The 20,559-nt window shown below is 41.1% G+C and overlaps 1 protein-coding gene across 4 annotated transcripts in view; it reads left to right on the top strand.

Moving 5' to 3' along the window:
* MYO5A (myosin VA) overlaps nucleotides 1–20,559 on the top strand; it is a 186,635-nt gene that overhangs the window by 41,997 nt on the left and 124,079 nt on the right. For all 4 annotated transcript variants that reach the window (XM_033851686.2, XM_033851685.2, XM_019946568.3 and 1 more), the window contains exon 2: nucleotides 18,472–18,582. In XM_033851686.2, coding sequence (XP_033707577.1) covers nucleotides 18,472–18,582 — 111 coding nt within the window. The remainder of the gene's footprint in view (nucleotides 1–18,471; nucleotides 18,583–20,559) is intronic.

Below are 20,559 nucleotides of genomic sequence, written 5' to 3'. Positions count from 1 at the left end.
CCTCCAGTACTCCCAAGTGGATAGGTATAAGGCAACCCAAGCATAAGCCTAGCTACCAGTGCAGATGCTATATCCCAGGACCTAGATCTGTGCCTCGTACAAAGTCTGTACTCAGTAAATACTTGTTGAGTAAACAAATACTATTGGATAAATGGATTTAGTTATATGTGAAGGAAGCTATGATTTGTCACTTTGTAGCTGTGTAGATTTTCATTGTGCTGGAGGGTTGAAGTTAAGGGGAGATGATATGAAGGAAAAAGTTTTCTTGTGGGACTTCTTATACAACAGTCTCCAATAACTGTTTACTAGGGAAAAAGTGTAGGAAACCAGTTGTGCAATAATGAAAGAATTTTAGTTGAGTCTTGATTTTGCTTTCCTCTTGCCATCTGTGCTGCTGTACAATTTCTTACAGATCTGTTAACTCTGACTCAGAGAGGAAGTTGATGGGAGAGAGGCAGAGGGAGCCAGAAAGAGCCTTAGGACTTGGGCTCAAGGCTTCCTGGATCTGGTGCTGGGCCTGGGTTGAGCCAGCTTTGCGGTCTAGATATATTGCCCTTGGAACTTTACATTTCCTTGTGAATGAGATGTTTGGGCCAAATGAGCTTTAACCTCTCTTCTGGTTCTGAAATTTCACACTCTCTATGGGGTTTGAAAGAGGGGATTTCCTAAATTCTGCAGGTGTTTCCTGGGTAGGTTAAAAGCTGAATATAAATAGATCAAATTATAGATGATATAGTGGCGGTTCCTTGAGTTTTAGGTAAAGACTCTGTAGTTGTTTAACAATTAAATTTCCGTGGTGATTAGTATTTAGTTCTCATTTCTTCTCACATGAAAAGTAAAATAAACATGCTGTAGAAAATTAAAGGAACCAATTTCTTTTCCTGTCATAATCCCAATTAATTATTAGAGCCAACACTGTGATTGATATGAAAAGATAGACCTCGTTTATGTAAATGACAAATTTGAACAAAGTGGGTAACCTTTTTTTTAAGACATTTTTTTTTTTAGAGCAGGTTAGGGTTCATAGCAAAATTGAGTGGGAGGTACAGAGATTTCTCATATACCCCCTACCCTCACACATGCACAGCCTCCCCCATTATCAGCATCTCCCACTAAGGTGGTACATTTGTTATAGTTGAAGAACCTACACTGATACTTTATAATACCCCAAAGTTCACAGTTTACACTGTGGTTCGTTCTCAGTGTTGTACATACTTTGGATTTAGATAAGTAAGTAATGACATATAGCTATCATTATGGTATCATTACAGAGTTTGGGTTTTTTGGTTGGTTGGTTGGTTGTTTTTTTTCTTAAACTGCCCTTAATATCTTCTATGCTCTGCCTGTTCATCTCTCCCCACCCCCATCCCTGGCAACCACAGATCTTTTTATTGTATGTACCTGGAGTTTTGCCTTTTCCAGAATGTCATCTAGTTGGAATCATACAGTATGTAGTCTTTTCAGATTCCTCATGCCTTATCATGGTTTGATAGCTCATTTCTTTTTAGTGCTGAATAATATTCCATTATCTAGAGATATACCAGTTTATTTACCCATTCACCTACTGAAGGACATCTTGGTTGCTTTCAAGTTTTAGCAATTATGAATAAAGCTGCTATAAACATCTTTGTGTAGGTTTTTATGTGGACATAAGTTTTCAGCTCCTTTGGGTAAATACCACAGAGTGCAATTGCTGGATCATATGGTAAGAGTATATTTAGTTTTGTAAGAAACCACCAGGCTTTCTTCTAAAGTTGCACTACCATTTTGATTCCCACCAGCAGTGAATGAGAGTTCCTGTTGCTCCATATCCTTGCTAACATTTGGTGTTGTCAGTGTTCCAGATTTTGGACATTCTAATAGGTGTGTAGTGATAGCTCATTGATATCTTTTTTTTTTTTTTTTTTTTGCAGTATGCGGGCCTCTCACTGTTGTGGTCTCTCCCATTGTGGAGCACAGGCTCCAGACGCGCAGGCTCAGCGGCCATGGCTCACGGGCCCAGCCGCTCCGCGGCATGTGGGATCTTCCCGGACCGGGGCACAACCCCGTGTCCCCTGCATCGGCAGGCAGACTCTCAACCACTGCACCACCAGGGAAGCCCAGGGGCTACTCTTCGTTGCAGTTCCCAGGTTTCTCATTGTGGTGGCTTTTCTTGTTGTGGAGCACCAGCTCTGGACGTGTGGGCTCAGTAGTTGTGGCTCGCAGGCTCTAGAGCACAGGCTCAGTAGTTGTGGCACACAGACTTAGTTGCTCCGCGGCCTGTGGGATCTTCCTGGACCAGGGCTCAAACCCATGTCCCCTACATTGGCAGGCGGATTCTTAACCACTGCACCACCAGGGAAGTCCCCAGTGCCATTTATTGACAAGACTATTTTTGCTCCATTATACTGTCTTTGTTCCTTTGTCAAAGGTCAGTTGACTACATTTATGTGGATCTATTTCTGGCCTCTCTATTCTGTTCCATTGATCCATTTGTCTTTTCTTCCACCAATACCCCACTCTTTTTTATTACTGTAGCTTTATAGTAATTCTTAAGTCAGATAATGTCAGTCCTCCAACTTTGTTCTTCTTCAGTATTGTGTTGGCTCTTCTGGGTCTTTTGCTTCTCCCTGTAAACTTTAGAATCACTTTGTAGATATCCATAAAATAACTTGCTGGGCTTTTGATTGGGATTTCACTGAATCTATAAGTCAAGTTGGGAAGAGCTGACATCTTGACAATATTGAGTCTTCCTAATCATGAACATGGAATATCTTTCTACTTATTTAGTTCTTCTTTGATTTCATTAATCAGAGTTTTGTGGTTTTCCTCATGTAAGTCTTGTGCATATATTGTTAGGCTTATACATAAGTATTTCATTTTTGAAGGATTCCAGTGTAAATGGTACTTCCAGTGTAAGTGAATTTCAAATTCTACTTGTTCATAGCTGGTGGTAACTTTTTATATGGTGTGTTTAATATATTATCCATAATCATACATTCATATACACATACTGTTCATTCATGTGCCAGGCACTGTTTTGGGTGGTAGACGTGCAACAGTGAGTAAAAATAGACAGGATGGAGCTTAGTGGGAGGAGAGACACAAATAACTGTGCTAAGCACCCAAAAGGGGAGGTTTCACATTGCTGTGAAGACACACAGAGCAACAGGAGGTAATCAGTCAGGGGAGCTTCTCAGAAAGAGTGTAGGCCAAGCTGAGGTTTGAAAGAAACCAAGCTGTTAATGAGGGGAGGGGAGGAGAGTTCCAAGCAGAGGGCACAGATTGTGAGAAGTCTCATGGTAGGGAGAGTCTGGCACTTTTGAGAAACTGAAAAAGACCCGTGGAGTTGGAGCACAAAAAAGTGAGGGGAGGTGTGGTCAGAGAGAAAGCTTGAGAGGAGGGCAGGGACCTGTGACTTTGTGGAACAAAGCTGGGCAGGGTTGTGGGGATTGGGATAGAGGAGATAGCATATGGTCAGAACAGTCACTTTTAGAGACCTCTTTACATAAGCTTCACTTCTATCACACGTGCAAACAGGTGGCTTTTTTTTCACAGCTCTCTCCTACAAAGAAACATTTTCTTAAATCTCTTTAGGAGGACACACATAGACTAATGGAGAGGAACAAAACCACACTGAGATGGAGTCCAAGGCACGGCCAGCCCCACTGCCCAGCTGTGGTCTCCCTTCCCCAGAGAGGTCTCACAGAGGGTGTCACTCATTCATGATTGGGCAGAAGGATGAATGTTCTAATGACAGACTTCAAGCATTGTTCACAAGAGTGTAAACCATAAATGAAAACCTGTTGACTGTCAAGCCACCATATTTTATGGATATATGAATATATATTAAACAAAAATAGAATCATAAAATTATGCTGTTTTGCATCTTACTGTTTCCAATCAACAGTAGCTTTCCACGTCAGTACATATAGACCTACCTTATTATTATTATTTTTTTAATATTCCATTATATAGATATACCATAAATTTTTAACTATATATTACTATAGTTATATTAACCTTTATATTAATGTAGATATATATTAACCATTTTGATTTCTAAGTTTTCACTTTTGCAAACAATGCTACAGAACATTTTTGGAAATAATTATTTGTATTTTTTAGTATTTCGTGGGAAAATTTCCTAAAAGACATTATGAGTCAAGGATGTGCATATTTTTAAAACTTTTGGTTTTATTATAAAACTAATACTTATCAAGAAATGTACAATATAGAAATACATAAAATACAAAGTCAGAAGTCTGCCTGCATCCCAGTTTGGTATGCATCCCTGAAGTATACACTTTACATTGTAAAAGAAATTACCAAATTGCTGTCTAAAAAGGTTGTGCCTGCTTATCCTATCACCAATATGTGAAAATGCTTAATTGTCCACTTTCTTCCCCACACATGTTATTATCAACTCTTTAAATCTTTTCAAATCCAGTACACATTATTTTAAATTGTGCATTTGCATTTCTTTAACTATTAGTGAATTGGACATCTTATGTTTAATTTTTTTTAATGATGCTTCTGAGAGTTGCCTGTTTTCGTTTGCCTATTTTGCTACAGGGTTATTTGTCTTTTTCTTATTAATTTGTAAGAGCTCTTTATATGATAAGGGAATTAGTTTGCTACAAAATTTTTGCTCTCAGCAGAGGGCACAGTAACAGCCTTGAAGTCAGAAAGAGTTGGGGTGTTCTAGGAACAAGAGAAGGCTGGCACAGTCAGCTCAGAGGAAGGGAGAAGACCCCAATGAGGTGATGTTAAACCCAAGGGCAGGGACCAGACTGCACAGTACATTGTAGACTCTAGTAAAGGAATTTAGGCTAAGCCAAATGAGGTGCTTAAATCTGGGGTTGGGGTGGAATAGGGATGGTGACAATATAATGTAAAGGTCTTTAAATTTTAGCTCATTTTTCTGCTGACAACTTTTGACATATTATTAGTAACTAGTTTTATATGGTGAGGTCACTGAGGAAGGAAGTTGGGTAATTTGCTCCAAGTCTTCCAACCCAGTTGAAGTATTGAGCCACTGGATCTGTCTGACTCCAAAGCCGGTGTGCTTAACCTTGACTCTAAATTCTCTATTGTCTAATTGCTTTATTTTGTAAGTGAGAAAATTGAAATTCAGAGAGATTAAAAATAAGCAAGAATAAGGCACTGTTCAAAAAAATTGGACTCTTCAATCTGAAAGGATAAAGAATGAACTTTTTATCTGGTGAAATCTCAGAAAGCTGTGAAACACAAGAAGAGGGCAACGTGGACTTATTCACTGTATACATAAGAACTCGGGGGCATCCTCTGAAGCCTCAAAGAAGTAATTAGGTCAAATAAAAGGAAGTACTTTTTATACTGTGGGTAGTAAATAGAAGAAGCTGATTATCCCAGATACAGATTGAAAATGAAATAAATTTAGAGTAGCTTTTATGAAGGCTGTAGAGTGAGATAGCAAAGCAGAATCTGTTTTGTATGAAGCATGCTAAAATAACTTATGAAATTGTCCGTAATAGAAGCTTAAATAACTAAGAAAATTAGGAAAAATGAGTGAGGGAAAACTAATTCTATGTATAATAATAAAAAAGGAAAGCAATTTTAGGTGTGATAATTTTGCAATATTTAAAAATTTTAGTTTTCTATGTATTAAGAAGAAGTACATAGACTCATAAAATTTTTGTAAGAGTGAGAAGCCACTATAAAGGGATAGAAAGAAGTAATGTCCTCCTCAGTCATCACAGACAGAATAAAATTTTTATTTCCAGGGAAATCCATTTTGATCAGCTAGAAGGGTGTGGTCACATCAGTGCCAGGACCCCAGCTTGACGTCTGAGGAAAAAGCTGAGGCCTCAGTTCTTTTACAGCCTCTGCTTCTTGTGCTGCATTTGTCTTTCAAAATATTCTCTCAGCATATGCAGTTGGAGTAACTCTTGCTTAAGAACCAATGTCCTTTATTTCATAAACTAGGAGATTTTTACATCCTAAAATAGAGCAGCAGTTGAATTTGAGCTTTCTCATATCCCCATTGTCCAGTCAATTTCTGTCAGTCCTGTTGAGAACCCCCAGCCCTTGTCAGTTCAGTGCTACTGATGCTGATGCGGATGCTCTTGTCAGTTCAGTACTGCTCTTTAGCACCTTAAGGCTGTCACAGTTGAGGGAAGAAGAGTGTACTCTTGGTCTCTAGAAGTTTGGAAATTGCTGAGTTAGAGTTTCATAACCTCAATATCTAATGATTTCTGCTTCTTAGTTTTCTAGTAATTGTCTCACCATGATCAAGGTGCAAGCATGTCCAGCAGCTGGCCTGAGTCCAGCAGCACTTCTTCTGTGGTTCTCTTCCCTTAGGGTATCTCTGGGGGCACCTGCCTCCTTGGTGCTCATCACACACCTAGTTGAACTTTCAATATATCAAACGAACACCGCAACCTTGTATTATTAGCCTAGCCTGTTGTATATGCAATTAAAAATATTAATGCTACAACGTAGAGACTGTGAGTTTTGTTCAAACAGTTTTTAAGGGAATTCTGTTGATCAAAAGTCTACCCAAGCTATGGACAGAGAGATAGTTAGCACATAAGATATAAATATGAATATCTTTTACTAACACAGAGGCTCTTCATGTTCTGTTCCTTATCTTTAAAGTAACTTCCTGTTGGGAAATGGTATTTCATTTGGGCAAGCCAGCCTTTTGTATTTTTAAGTGTGAGTGACTCATGCTTGCACTGGTAGCTAATGAAATTATTTTCAGTTCTATGGCTTCTGCCATGACTGGCTTTGTGTTTTAGTGTACCATTTCTCACATTTCAAATCTGTGGAAGTTCTGTGACTCCTAAAGACTCGTCTATTCAGTTATTCATTCATTCAACTGACATCTCCTGGCATCTACTTTGCTAAGCATTGGGCCAGGTATGAGTATGATGCCAATGGGTATATCATAGATCCTGTCCTCAAGGAGGTCACAATCTAGTTAAAAAGACAGGCCTGTGGGAAGATAATTACAGTGGAATGTGAAAAGTGCATAGAGATAAAACCCAGAAATTATGGAAGGTCCAAGCAGGAGCCCCTACCTTAACTTAATGGTCAAGGAAGGCTTTCTAGAGGTCAGAACACTTAAACTGGGTTTTGTTAAGTGGGTTGTTTTATTTTTAAAATTCTGCCTTGGGACTTCCCTGGTGACGCAGTGGTTAAGAATCTGCCTACTAATGCAGGGGACACGGGTTCCATCCCTGGTTCGGGAAGATCTCACATGACGTGGAGCAGATAAGCCTATGCCCCACAACTACTGAGCCTGCACTCTAGAGCCCGCGAGTCACAACTACTGAGCCCGTGTGTCACAACTTCTGAAGCCCGCGTTCTTAGAGCCCGTGCTTCACAACAAGAGAAGCCACTGCATTGAGAAGCCCACGCACCACAACTAAGAGTAGCCCCCGCTTGCCGCAACTAGAGAAAGCCCGCATACAGCAACAAGACCCAACGCAGCCAAAAATAAATAAATTAAAATTTTTTTTTAAATTAAATAAAATTCTGCCTCATTCAAGAAAGGGTATAAATTTTTTTTAGACAAATTTGCAAAAGTAGCAGAAAAAGGGAAAAAATGCAGAGATATAGAGTCAGGGATGTGGGTAAGAACAATGTGTACAATAATAACCTGTCATATTTATTGAATTCTAACATTTACAATGGTTTTCACATTAGGAATGTATCTTATTATTGATGGTGTCTTAGATGTGATGAAACAGGCAATTCATTTATTCAGTAGGTACTTATCAGACACCTGTTATAGATAAGACAATATGTTTAGCTCTGGGCATCAGTTTTGAGCAAAATAGACCCAGTCCCTGTCTTCGTGGTCTTTATAGTGAAGAAAAAGTACAGGATTATGTGAGAAAGCATTAGCAACAGGGCTTAATTTAGATGGAGAGGTCAGGGAGCGTCTTTTCAAATAACAGATACTTAAGCTGAGATGTGAAAGATTAAGTAGGAATCAGTCACATAACCAGTGAAGCTAAGGGTTCCAGGCCAAGAGAAAGCATGAGAGAAGGTCTTGAGGCTTGAGGTAGCATGAATTGTTTAAGCGGTTGAAGGAAAACCAGTGCAGATGGCCCTTGGTGGGGTGAAGAAAGGGGATAGAGTAGGGACTGTCATGAGATGAGGCTGGTTCTCCAAAACCTTCTGGAGGAGGTGCCAAATAATACAAGGCTCTAGAGGTTATGTGAATGTTTTATCCCAAGTCATTAAGGATTTTAATAGTTATGTGAATGTTTTATCCCAATTTATTTAAAATGATTTTTCAAAGTAATTTAATATTTTATTTATTTGTTTTTGGCTGTGTTGGTTCTTTGTTACTGCGTGTGGGCTTTCTCTTGTTGCTGTGAACGGGGGCTACTCATCGTTGTGGTGCGCAGGCTTCTCAATGCAGTGGCTTCTCTTGTTGCAGAGCACAAGCTCTAGGCGTGTGGGCTTCAGTAGTAGTTGCAGCACGCAGGCTCAGTAGTTGTGGCTTGCAGGCTCTAGAGTGCAGGCTCAGTAGTTGTGGCGCATGGGCTTAGTTGCTCCACGGCATGTGGGATCTTCCCGGACCAGGTCCCCTGCATTGGCAGGCAGAATTTTAGCCACTGTGCCACCAGGGAAGTCCCAAGATGAGACAGTCTTAAGTCTTACCTGATGACATGGACCAGTCTAATAGCAGTTTACATTACAACACAAAGGGGAACAATTTTGGAGTGGGAGAGGGCAGTTTCTTCTTTCTGAAATCTACTGTTTTTACTAGGGAGAAGGGAGGTGGAAGGGAAAGAATGTTTGGCTTGTAGTGTAGACATAGATTTGGATCCCAGCTCTACTACCTTTTTTTTTTTTTTTTTTTTTTTTTTGTGGTACGCGGGCCTCTCACCGTTGTGGCCTCTCCCATTGCGGAGCACAGGCTCTGGACGCGCAGGCTCAGCGGCTGTGGCTCACGGGCCCAGCCGCTCCGTGGCATGTGGGATCTTCCTGGACCGGGGCACGAACCCGTGTCCCCTGCATCGGCAGGCGGACTGTCAACCACTGCGCCACCAGGGAAGCCCACCAGTTCTAGTACTTTTAAGGTGTAAGCCTTGGCACAGGCATACCTTGGAGATATTGTGGGTTCAGTTCTGGACCACCACAATAAAATGAATATCGCAATAAAGTGAGTCACAATAATTTTTTGGTTTCCCAGTGCATAATAAAAGTTATGTTTACACTATACTGTAGTCTATTAAGTATGCAATAGCATTATGTCTAAAAAAAACAATGTATAATACCTAATTAAAAATTACTTTATTGCTAAAAAATGCTAACCATCATCTAAGCCTTCAGTGGGTCATAAGCTTTTTGCTGGTTGAGGGTCTTGCCTCGATGTTGATGGCTGCTTGCTGATCAGGGTAATGGTTATTGAAGGTTGGAATGGCTGTGGCAATTTCATAAGACAACAGTGAAATCTGCCACATCGCTTGACACTTCCTTTCGTGAACTATTTCTCTGTATCATGCAGTGCTGGTTTATAGTGCTTTACCCACAGAACTTCTTTCAAAATTGGAGTCAATCCTCTCAAACCCTGCTGCTTTATCAACTAAGTTTAAATCTTTTGTTGTAATTTCAGCCATCTTCACCAGGAGTAGATTTCTCTCTCAAAAAAAATACTTTCTTTGCTTCTCCACAGGAAGCAACTCCTCATCCATTAAAGTTATATCATGAGGTTGCCCTAATTCAGTCACAACTTCAGGCTCCACTTCTAATGCTAGTTCTCTTGCCATTTCTACCACATCTGTAATTACTTCCTCCACTGAAGTCTTGAACTCCTCAAAGACATCCATGAGGGCTGGAATCAACTTCTTTTAAACTCCTGTTAATGTTGGTATTTGACCTATTCTCATGAATCACAAATGTCCTTAATGGCATCTAGAATGGTGACTCCTTTCCATAATGGTTCAATTACTTTGCCCAGTTCCATTAGAGGAATCACTGTCTATGGCAATGAAAAGTATTTCTTAAAGAATAAAAAAAGTATTTCTTGGGACTTTCCTGGTGACTCAGTGGTTAAGAATCCACCTGCCAATGCAGGGGACATGGGTTCGAGCCCCGGTCCAGGAAGATCCCACATGCCATGGAGCAACTAAGCCCGTGTGCCACAAATACTGAGCCTGCGCGCTAGAGCCCGCAAGCCACAACTACTGAGCCCACGTGCCACAACTACTGAAGCCTGTGCACCTAGAGCCCATGCCCCACAATAAGAGAAGCCACCACAATGAGGTACCTGTGCACCGCAACAAAGAGTAGCCCCTACTTGACACAAGTAGACAAAGCCTGCATGCAGCAACAAAGACCCAACGCAGCCAAAAATAAATAAATTAAAATTTTTTTTTAAATTAAATAAAATTCTGCCTCATTCAAGAAAGGGTATAAATTTTTTTTAGACAAATTTGCAAAAGTAGCAGAAAAAGGGAAAAAATGCAGAGATATAGAGTCAGGGATGTGGGTAAGAACAATGTGTACAATAATAACCTGTCATATTTATTGAATTCTAACATTTACAATGGTTTTCACATTAGGAATGTATCTTATTATTGATGGTGTCTTAGATGTGATGAAACAGGCAATTCATTTATTCAGTAGGTACTTATCAGACACCTGTTATAGATAAGACAATATGTTTAGCTCTGGGCATCAGTTTTGAGCAAAATAGACCCAGTCCCTGTCTTCGTGGTCTTTATAGTGAAGAAAAAGTACAGGATTATGTGAGAAAGCATTAGCAACAGGGCTTAATTTAGATGGAGAGGTCAGGGAGCGTCTTTTCAAATAACAGATACTTAAGCTGAGATGTGAAAGATTAAGTAGGAATCAGTCACATAACCAGTGAAGCTAAGGGTTCCAGGCCAAGAGAAAGCATGAGAGAAGGTCTTGAGGCTTGAGGTAGCATGAATTGTTTAAGCGGTTGAAGGAAAACCAGTGCAGATGGCCCTTGGTGGGGTGAAGAAAGGGGATAGAGTAGGGACTGTCATGAGATGAGGCTGGTTCTCCAAAACCTTCTGGAGGAGGTGCCAAATAATACAAGGCTCTAGAGGTTATGTGAATGTTTTATCCCAAGTCATTAAGGATTTTAATAGTTATGTGAATGTTTTATCCCAATTTATTTAAAATGATTTTTCAAAGTAATTTAATATTTTATTTATTTGTTTTTGGCTGTGTTGGTTCTTTGTTACTGCGTGTGGGCTTTCTCTTGTTGCTGTGAACGGGGGCTACTCATCGTTGTGGTGCGCAGGCTTCTCAATGCAGTGGCTTCTCTTGTTGCAGAGCACAAGCTCTAGGCGTGTGGGCTTCAGTAGTAGTTGCAGCACGCAGGCTCAGTAGTTGTGGCTTGCAGGCTCTAGAGTGCAGGCTCAGTAGTTGTGGCGCATGGGCTTAGTTGCTCCACGGCATGTGGGATCTTCCCGGACCAGGTCCCCTGCATTGGCAGGCAGAATTTTAGCCACTGTGCCACCAGGGAAGTCCCAAGATGAGACAGTCTTAAGTCTTACCTGATGACATGGACCAGTCTAATAGCAGTTTACATTACAACACAAAGGGGAACAATTTTGGAGTGGGAGAGGGCAGTTTCTTCTTTCTGAAATCTACTGTTTTTACTAGGGAGAAGGGAGGTGGAAGGGAAAGAATGTTTGGCTTGTAGTGTAGACATAGATTTGGATCCCAGCTCTACTACCTTTTTTTTTTTTTTTTTTTTTTTTTTTGTGGTACGCGGGCCTCTCACCGTTGTGGCCTCTCCCATTGCGGAGCACAGGCTCTGGACGCGCAGGCTCAGCGGCTGTGGCTCACGGGCCCAGCCGCTCCGTGGCATGTGGGATCTTCCTGGACCGGGGCACGAACCCGTGTCCCCTGCATCGGCAGGCGGACTGTCAACCACTGCGCCACCAGGGAAGCCCACCAGTTCTAGTACTTTTAAGGTGTAAGCCTTGGCACAGGCATACCTTGGAGATATTGTGGGTTCAGTTCTGGACCACCACAATAAAATGAATATCGCAATAAAGTGAGTCACAATAATTTTTTGGTTTCCCAGTGCATAATAAAAGTTATGTTTACACTATACTGTAGTCTATTAAGTATGCAATAGCATTATGTCTAAAAAAAACAATGTATAATACCTAATTAAAAATTACTTTATTGCTAAAAAATGCTAACCATCATCTAAGCCTTCAGTGGGTCATAAGCTTTTTGCTGGTTGAGGGTCTTGCCTCGATGTTGATGGCTGCTTGCTGATCAGGGTAATGGTTATTGAAGGTTGGAATGGCTGTGGCAATTTCATAAGACAACAGTGAAATCTGCCACATCGCTTGACACTTCCTTTCGTGAACTATTTCTCTGTATCATGCAGTGCTGGTTTATAGTGCTTTACCCACAGAACTTCTTTCAAAATTGGAGTCAATCCTCTCAAACCCTGCTGCTTTATCAACTAAGTTTAAATCTTTTGTTGTAATTTCAGCCATCTTCACCAGGAGTAGATTTCTCTCTCAAAAAAAATACTTTCTTTGCTTCTCCACAGGAAGCAACTCCTCATCCATTAAAGTTATATCATGAGGTTGCCCTAATTCAGTCACAACTTCAGGCTCCACTTCTAATGCTAGTTCTCTTGCCATTTCTACCACATCTGTAATTACTTCCTCCACTGAAGTCTTGAACTCCTCAAAGACATCCATGAGGGCTGGAATCAACTTCTTTTAAACTCCTGTTAATGTTGGTATTTGACCTATTCTCATGAATCACAAATGTCCTTAATGGCATCTAGAATGGTGACTCCTTTCCATAATGGTTCAATTACTTTGCCCAGTTCCATTAGAGGAATCACTGTCTATGGCAATGAAAAGTATTTCTTAAAGAATAAAAAAAGTATTTCTTGGGACTTTCCTGGTGACTCAGTGGTTAAGAATCCACCTGCCAATGCAGGGGACATGGGTTCGAGCCCCGGTCCAGGAAGATCCCACATGCCATGGAGCAACTAAGCCCGTGTGCCACAAATACTGAGCCTGCGCGCTAGAGCCCGCAAGCCACAACTACTGAGCCCACGTGCCACAACTACTGAAGCCTGTGCACCTAGAGCCCATGCCCCACAATAAGAGAAGCCACCACAATGAGGTACCTGTGCACCGCAACAAAGAGTAGCCCCTACTTGACACAAGTAGACAAAGCCTGCATGCAGCAACAAAGACCCAACGCAGCCAAAAATAAATAAATAAATAAATTTCTTTTTAAAAAAAAAGTATTTCTTGGGCTTCCCTGGTGGCGCAGTGGTTGAGAGTCCGCCTGCCGATGCAGGGGACATGGGTTCGTGCCCCGGTCCGGGAGGATCCCACATGCCGCGGAGCAGCTGGGCCCGTGAGTCATGGCCGCTGAGCCTGTGCTTCTGGAGCCTGTGCTCCGCAACGGGAGAGGCCACAATAGTGAGAGGCCCGCATACCTCAAAAAAAAAAAAAAAAGTATTTCTTAAAGAATAAGACTTGAAAGTCAAAATGACTCCTCATCTGTGAGCTGCAGAATGAATGTTGTGTTAATAGTTATGAAAACAATATTAATCTTGTTTTACATCCCCATCAGAGGTCTTGGATAGCCAGGTGCCTTGTCAATGAGCAGTAATATTTTGAAAGGAATCTTTTTTTTCCCTGAGCAATTGGTCTCAACAGTCAGCTTAAAATATTCAGTAAACCATGTTGTCAACAGGTGTGCTGTCATCCAAGCTTTGTTCCATTTATAGAGCATAGGCAGATAGTTTTAGCATAATTCTTGAGGACCCTAGGTTCTGGGGAATGGTAAGTGAGCACTGGCTTCAGTTTCAAATCACCATCTCCACTGGCCTCTAACAAGAGAGTCAGCCTGTCCTTTGAAGCTTTGAAGCCAAGCGTTGACTTTTCTTTAGCTATGAAAGTCCTAGATGGCATCTTCTTCCAAAGTAAGGCTGTTTTGTCTACACTGAAAATCTGTTGTTTAGTGTAGCCACCTTCATTATCTTAGCTAGATCTTCAGGATAACTTGCTGCAGCTTCTACATCAGCCCTTGCTGCTTCACCTTGCACTCATGTGATGGAGATGGCTTCTTTCCTTCAACCTCATGAACCAACCTCTGCTAGCTTCACATTTTTCTTCAGCTTCCTCACCTCTCTCAGGCTTCACGTAATTGAAGAGAGTTAGAGCCTTGCTCTGGATTTGGCTTTGGCTTAAGGGAATGTGTCTGGTTTGATCTGCCTTCCAGACACTAAAACTTTCTCCATATCAGCAGTAAGGCTGTTCCTCTTTCTTATCATTTGCGTGTTCATTGGAGTAGCACTTTTAATTTCCTTCAAGAACTTTTTCTTTGCATTCACAACTTGGCCAACTATTTGGTGTAAGTGCTTTCAGCCTATCTCAGCTTTTGATGCACCATCCTCACTAAGCTTAATCATTTCTAGCTTTTGACTTAAAGTGAGAGGCCTGCAACTCTTCCTTTCACTTGAATGCTTAGAGGCCATTATAAGGTTATTAATTGGCCTAATACCAATATTGTTGTGTCTGAGAGAATAGGGAGGCCCAAGGAGAGGAAGAGACAGGCAAAGAGCCAGTAGTTGGTGGAGCAGTCAGAACACACACAACGTTATCATTTAGGTTCGTCATCTTATGTGGGTGCGGTTCACGGCACCACAAAACAATTACAATAGTAACATCAAAGATCACAGATCACCATAACAAATATAACAATAATGAAAAAGTTTCAAATATTGTGAGAATTATCAAAATGTGACACAGAGATGAAGTCAGCAAATCCTGTTGGAAAATGGCACCAGTAGACTTGCCTGAAACAGGGTTGCCACAAACCTTCAATTTGTAAAAAAGCCATATCTGCAAAGTACAATAAAGCAGAGCACAATAAAATGAGGTATGCTTGTATCTGTTAAAAAGCCGCAGTAGGGGCACAGGACACTTTTGCTCTTTACTTCCAGCCCTACTCAGAATGCACCTTGTGTTCACTGCAGCCGATCTTTTCTCCTTCCGCCATTTTAGTGTGACCCTCTTTCCCTGCTTTAACCTCTTGGCCTACCTTTCTTCCCATCTGTTCTCCCCTTTGCTGCTCCAGGAGATGGCTGGTAGAAGTGGTGGTCACAGCACCTCTTTGCCTTCTAAGTAAAGAATTTGTGGTGGGATTGGAAGTGGGGCTCTCTGTTCTGGAAGTGAGGTATAGCTTCCACTCTAAATACATGAATTATGAAGGGATGGAGGTTTGCGGTGGCGGGGAGGAAAGGGTGTTTCATTACTTCTGTACTCCTCTCATGTCTGGCTCTTTTTCCTTCTGTCACACCAAGATTTCCTGTATAACTCAACTCTCCAATGTCACTTTCATCTTTCTCTACTTCTGGAAATTATAGACCCTTTTAGAAGATTCTGGGAGCCTCTAGCCAATACTTCTTTTAATCTACCCTCTTAGAGTATAATGTCTAAGGCCAGAACATTCATATAACAAAAGTTTATTAAGAAATTATTAGGCAGGCCCTGTGTTAAGTGCTGAAGAGACAGAGATGAATAAGATACACCCCCACTCTCAAGGAACCTACAGTCTACCGAGTGAGATAGGCAAGCAAAGTCATCATTTAGTGGGGTAAGGATTCTAGAGGAAGATTGTATGAGGTAATGAGGACATTGAGAACAGAGTGCCAAATGATGATGATAAGTCAGGAAAGTCTTCTTAGAGAAGGAGGTACTTTAACGCAGATGTGAAGAATGAATAGGAGTCTGCTATCTGAAAGGGGGAGGGGTTGTGTTTCAGATGGAGGAAATAGGCAAAGCAAATGTAAGGCAGCAGGGCTTATTCAGGATACTGCAAACACATAGATTGGCATGACCGGACAATGGCAGTAGTGATTGAAAATGGAGAGAGAATGAAATGTTTAAGAATATATCCCACTGAGGAGTAATGTTGTATTTCTGAACCTAAGTGGTGGGTATATGGGAGTTCATTATATCACTCTTTCATTCAACAGATATTTGTGTGTGTGTGTGTGTGTGTGTGTAATTTCTGGAAGTCCATTATGTGCTTTAGCATAGTAGGAATAGAAAATTCCATAGAATTTTCTACCTCAAAAACATGCCTTAAGGGTTATGTGAATTACTGAGTAACCATATGGAGTGTCAGTGTTAATGTCAGGGTTCAGAGGAAGGGGTGTTGATGATTTGGGATTTTTCTTCTGCTTCAGTTCATAGCCTAGAGGGACACTTAGTTTTTATTATAGGCTTGTTTGAGTTGTCACATAAAGCATTCATTTTTTGTGAACATTCACAATGGGGTATCAAAAATGAACCAAGCAGATTCCATGTTGCCAAGCTGCTTATGATTTAATAGGGGAACTAGGAAAGATGTGCACATGTGCTGTATGAAAAGCAAATTATGTGTGTGGGAGTTCAGGGAAGGAGAGAGAATCACATGGGTCAGAGTTTTTGGGATTCAGGGACTGGTCATTTACTGTTAGTGCTGTCAGTCTTGTTCCCAAAGTGTCTGAGGCATCAGGAACAATTACTCTTGGTACCCACACTTTAGGGTTCCTTGACTGACAAAATGCAAGTTAGCAAAACTTCCAGTGAGTCATCTGCATTAATCAAGGACCTCTTGAGTGTTGTCCTTGTGGTAGGATACAGTAAGAAAAATGCCTGCTACCTCCTTACGCACACAGGATGGGTGTAACCCCTTAGAAGCCATGTTAGGCTGAACCAGTGTTGTTTGGTTCCCCTCTCTGCACATACCAGCGCAGGCATGTCCCCTGAACCCACCTTTCCAGTGCTTTCCCATTAGACTCGGTCAGAATTACCTCATCATAAATTGTATTGTAGAAGAACAGATGGTTTTTATTTTCCTTGAAAGCTACTATGCAACTTAAATCTGTGCTAGCATTCTTTTCTCAGATTTTGACTGTTTCCATAAGATTTAGCCCATCTCCATTTTTGCCCTTACTCTCCTTTCTAATTAGGGGTACCGTTGAATTGTCATAAATCTTTGATGTGTGTTTATATTTTAGTGTATCTAGTTTAAGGCTTTTTCTCTCTTCTTCATCTCCTACAGTTTTTGTGGCTTTAGTCACAGTACTTCAGATCCCAAACCCTTGTTTATCCTTCTCCTACAGTTCCTACATCAGTGTTTACCCTTTCTTTGCCTACTACTCCATGAATCTCTTCCCTGAGTCTCTGACTCCTACCCCATCTCAGCTGTGCTTTGTGGCTTCAGGAAAAATCCTGAGGTGGGTCTGTGATGTTTGCCTTTGCTACCTCTCATCCCCATTCTCCTGACTTTGTTTCCTTCCCTTGTCCTACCTCTGTCTTACATAAAATCAAGACAAATGCCCCACGAACTGTGGGCAAGGAGCTGAGCCAACCTCTAGGGGGATCAAAGATGGCTTAAGGAGCATGCAGCCTAGTGTAGGAGGTGGACAGATCCATAAATAACTAAAATAAGGTCTGAGGAATCATAAGTGAGATATTTGAGGGACTCACAAGGTAACGAGGGGTAAAACTAGAGCAGCATGAGTAAAAAAGGGAATGGGGAGCATTGCAGGAAAGTCACACCCTCTATTAGCTAGTGGAGACAGCTGGTGACAGAGCTGTTATGTGACACTGGACCCTCCCTTGTCTTGCTGGGAGCTCTGTCGGGGCTGGTTCACTTTGGCTTGGGTTATCTGTCGCTAACTGCTTCTGTTTCACCAGGTACCTGAGCAGACTCAGTGGGTAGGTGTGTCCAGCCCTATTTCTAATTCCTCCCTGACTCTTGCTGCCACATCCCATTTCTAGGTTTCTCATGGGATCTTGGGACCTTGCCTTCTTGTCTTCCTTCCCAGTCTTCACACTGGATGTGGCTGAACAAGCTTAGTCCTCTTCCTCAGGGCTGCCATGTGTATTTTCACTGGGGGTCTAAGGGGAGAGTGGAAAGTAGGGTTGGAGGTGGTAGAGGCAATAGGAAGGGGCATTGTCAAGTTGAGTTTGCTCTCTGTCTCAACATCTAAGTTATATATACCTTCCAGACTGACCCAGTTCTGGTATAGTCGTTTCTGCAGAGCTACCGATCTCATTGGTTAAGATGGAGAAGAATCATAAAAAGACAGTGGTAATAATAGACTGACTTCTGACCTGTTTCTCTTTGGATACCTTCCCCAGAGATAGAGATAGGATAAAGGGGAAGTTGGTTGTCAGAGTGATGTTTGCTATTTAAATATCTTGTCTCTGGTGAGTGTAAGGGCCTTAGCCTCTGTCTACTATCTGTAAGTGTTGTTAACACCTAGCTCTTGGAAATCTAACCTTTGGCAAAGTACCTACTCATTACTGTTTCCAAAATACTTGTGGAAATCTGAGCTGGAGCTTGCTGTTGACAAAACACAAAGGTGCTTCTTTCCAGATGTAGTTGAAAATCTCCTCATGTTTAGCGCAGGTCAAGAATGCTTGATTTGCTGGTTTAAAATTTTTTTTTCTTTTTGTCTTCTAGTTTGCCAGGGTTTGGATACCTGATCCCGAGGAAGTTTGGAAGTCAGCAGAGTTGCTCAAAGATTATAAGCCAGGAGATAAAGTCCTCCTGCTTCACCTTGAGGATGGAAAGGTAAGAATTTTGCTTTTATTTGTTGTTATTGGCATAAAGTGAAGGAAATTCAAAAGTGTAAATTTGCTGTGACATGCTTAACTTCACGTGGAAATTAAATTTTGAATTAATATAATATTTTCACTTACTTAATTGATAAAAATAGCAAAATGGCAAACTCAATTTTCTATCTCAATGGCTTAGTGAAAATAGCAGGTACTTTTAAAAATCCATTATTTTGATTTATGAATTTATTATGACCTGGTTTAGATTCACATCTAATCCTCCCAAAGATATTCCTGTTTATCTGTATTTTGTTTAGGATACTATTAAAATTATTCACATTAACTAAGAAAGCAACATTTAAGGAGCCAGTTTGAGATATGATATTTGCTGGAACTAGGTATTAGAAAAATATTTACTTAGAAGCTGTTATATAAAATACTTTGCTAGTGGCCAGAAAAACTTAAAACCAGTTGTATCTCTTTCCCATCTGCATTCACTGCATGAGTGGAGTCTTAGTTCTACCCTTTTTAATCTCTCCACTGCATTTAACAGCAATGTCACACTTTTTTCTTAAAAACCTTTGTGACGTTAATTTCCTCTAAACAAGTTATAATCTAGCCAGGAAAATACAGGATATAAAAAGTAGTTCAACACAGCAATATTAAGATGTCAAAAGATAAGCTTATGATTAACTGCCAAGTGAATAATGCTGTCCTGACTGTTAATATATATTGAGCACTTACTATGTACAGGCATAGTTCTAAGTGCTCTTTATATGCTGTAACTCACTTAATCCTCATAACAGTCCTGTGAGGTTGGGCTATTATCTTTACCACTTTATGGATGAAGAACCTGAGGCTCAGAGAGTTTGGGACTTGCTCTGGGTTATACACGCATTAAGGGATGAAGCTGGGACTTAAAGCCAGGAGATTGCCTTTCTGGTCTGTGCTCATTACCACTCTGCTGTACTGTAAAGACAGTGAGGACTTTAGGATCCCAACAGAGGGAAGCATCACTGTGGGCTGCTTCAAGGAAGGCTTCAAAGAGAAGGAAGAATTTTGACTAGATAGAATTTGGATTAACAAAGAGAAGGGAGTAGACTTTGTGAGGATTGGAATATATTTTGGAGATAGTGAATATCACAAGTTGACTGGAGCCGAGATTTAGCAAGGTGTGTGTACTAATTCAAGGCTTGTGTGTTAAGGTACCTGCTATAGACCATGTTAAGAGGTGGCAAAAGATATGCTCTCTGACATTAATGTCAGGTAGGAAAAGTACCTATACTTATGAATAGTGTGACACATGATATAATAAATATAAACAAGAAACAAAAATAGAACAGAGTGGGTCGTGGCCAGAGGGACTGGTGAAGGTTAAGGGTCAGAGAGGCATTGTCTAAAGAATGAGTAGACAAGGAGGAGTGCATTTCAGGGATCTAGAAAAGCATGGACAAAGGCAGGGAGGCTTGTACAGTGATGTGTGTTTGGGGAACTGCGCAAGTTCCACGTTGTTAGGATGTGAAGTGAGGGTACAGGACTGGCAAGAGGATGGAGGTGGGAACCAGATCACAGAGGGCCTGGTGTTCATGCTGAAACTCTTGGACTTCAACTGGTGTGCTATAGGGAGTGATTGTAGTGTTTTTAAACAGAAGAAGGGTGCAGGTTTGTGTTTTAGAAAGGACTCACTGTTGGCAGCATGGAGGATGAATTTTAGGAGAGCAAAACAGAGACAAGGAGTTTATTCAGAAAGAAGGCAGGGAAGAATTGAGGGCCTTGACTGCTAACTAAGGAATTAATTTACTCAACATTCATTGATCATCCACTCTGTGAGGCACGACGTTAGGTACCTTAGGCTATATTTTCTTCGTTTTTGGCTGTGCATGTGGGATCTTAGTTCCCCAACCAGGGATTGAACCCGTGCCCCCTGCAGTGGAAGGGCAGAGTCTTAACCACTGGACCACCAGGGGAGTCCCTATATTTTCTTATGTTAATT

Source organism: Tursiops truncatus, chromosome 2, assembly GCF_011762595.2.
Source record: "Tursiops truncatus isolate mTurTru1 chromosome 2, mTurTru1.mat.Y, whole genome shotgun sequence".
NCBI lineage: Eukaryota > Metazoa > Chordata > Mammalia > Artiodactyla > Delphinidae > Tursiops > Tursiops truncatus.
Note: the sequence above shows the minus strand (reverse complement) of the source record. Positions and strands in the feature narration are given on the sequence as shown.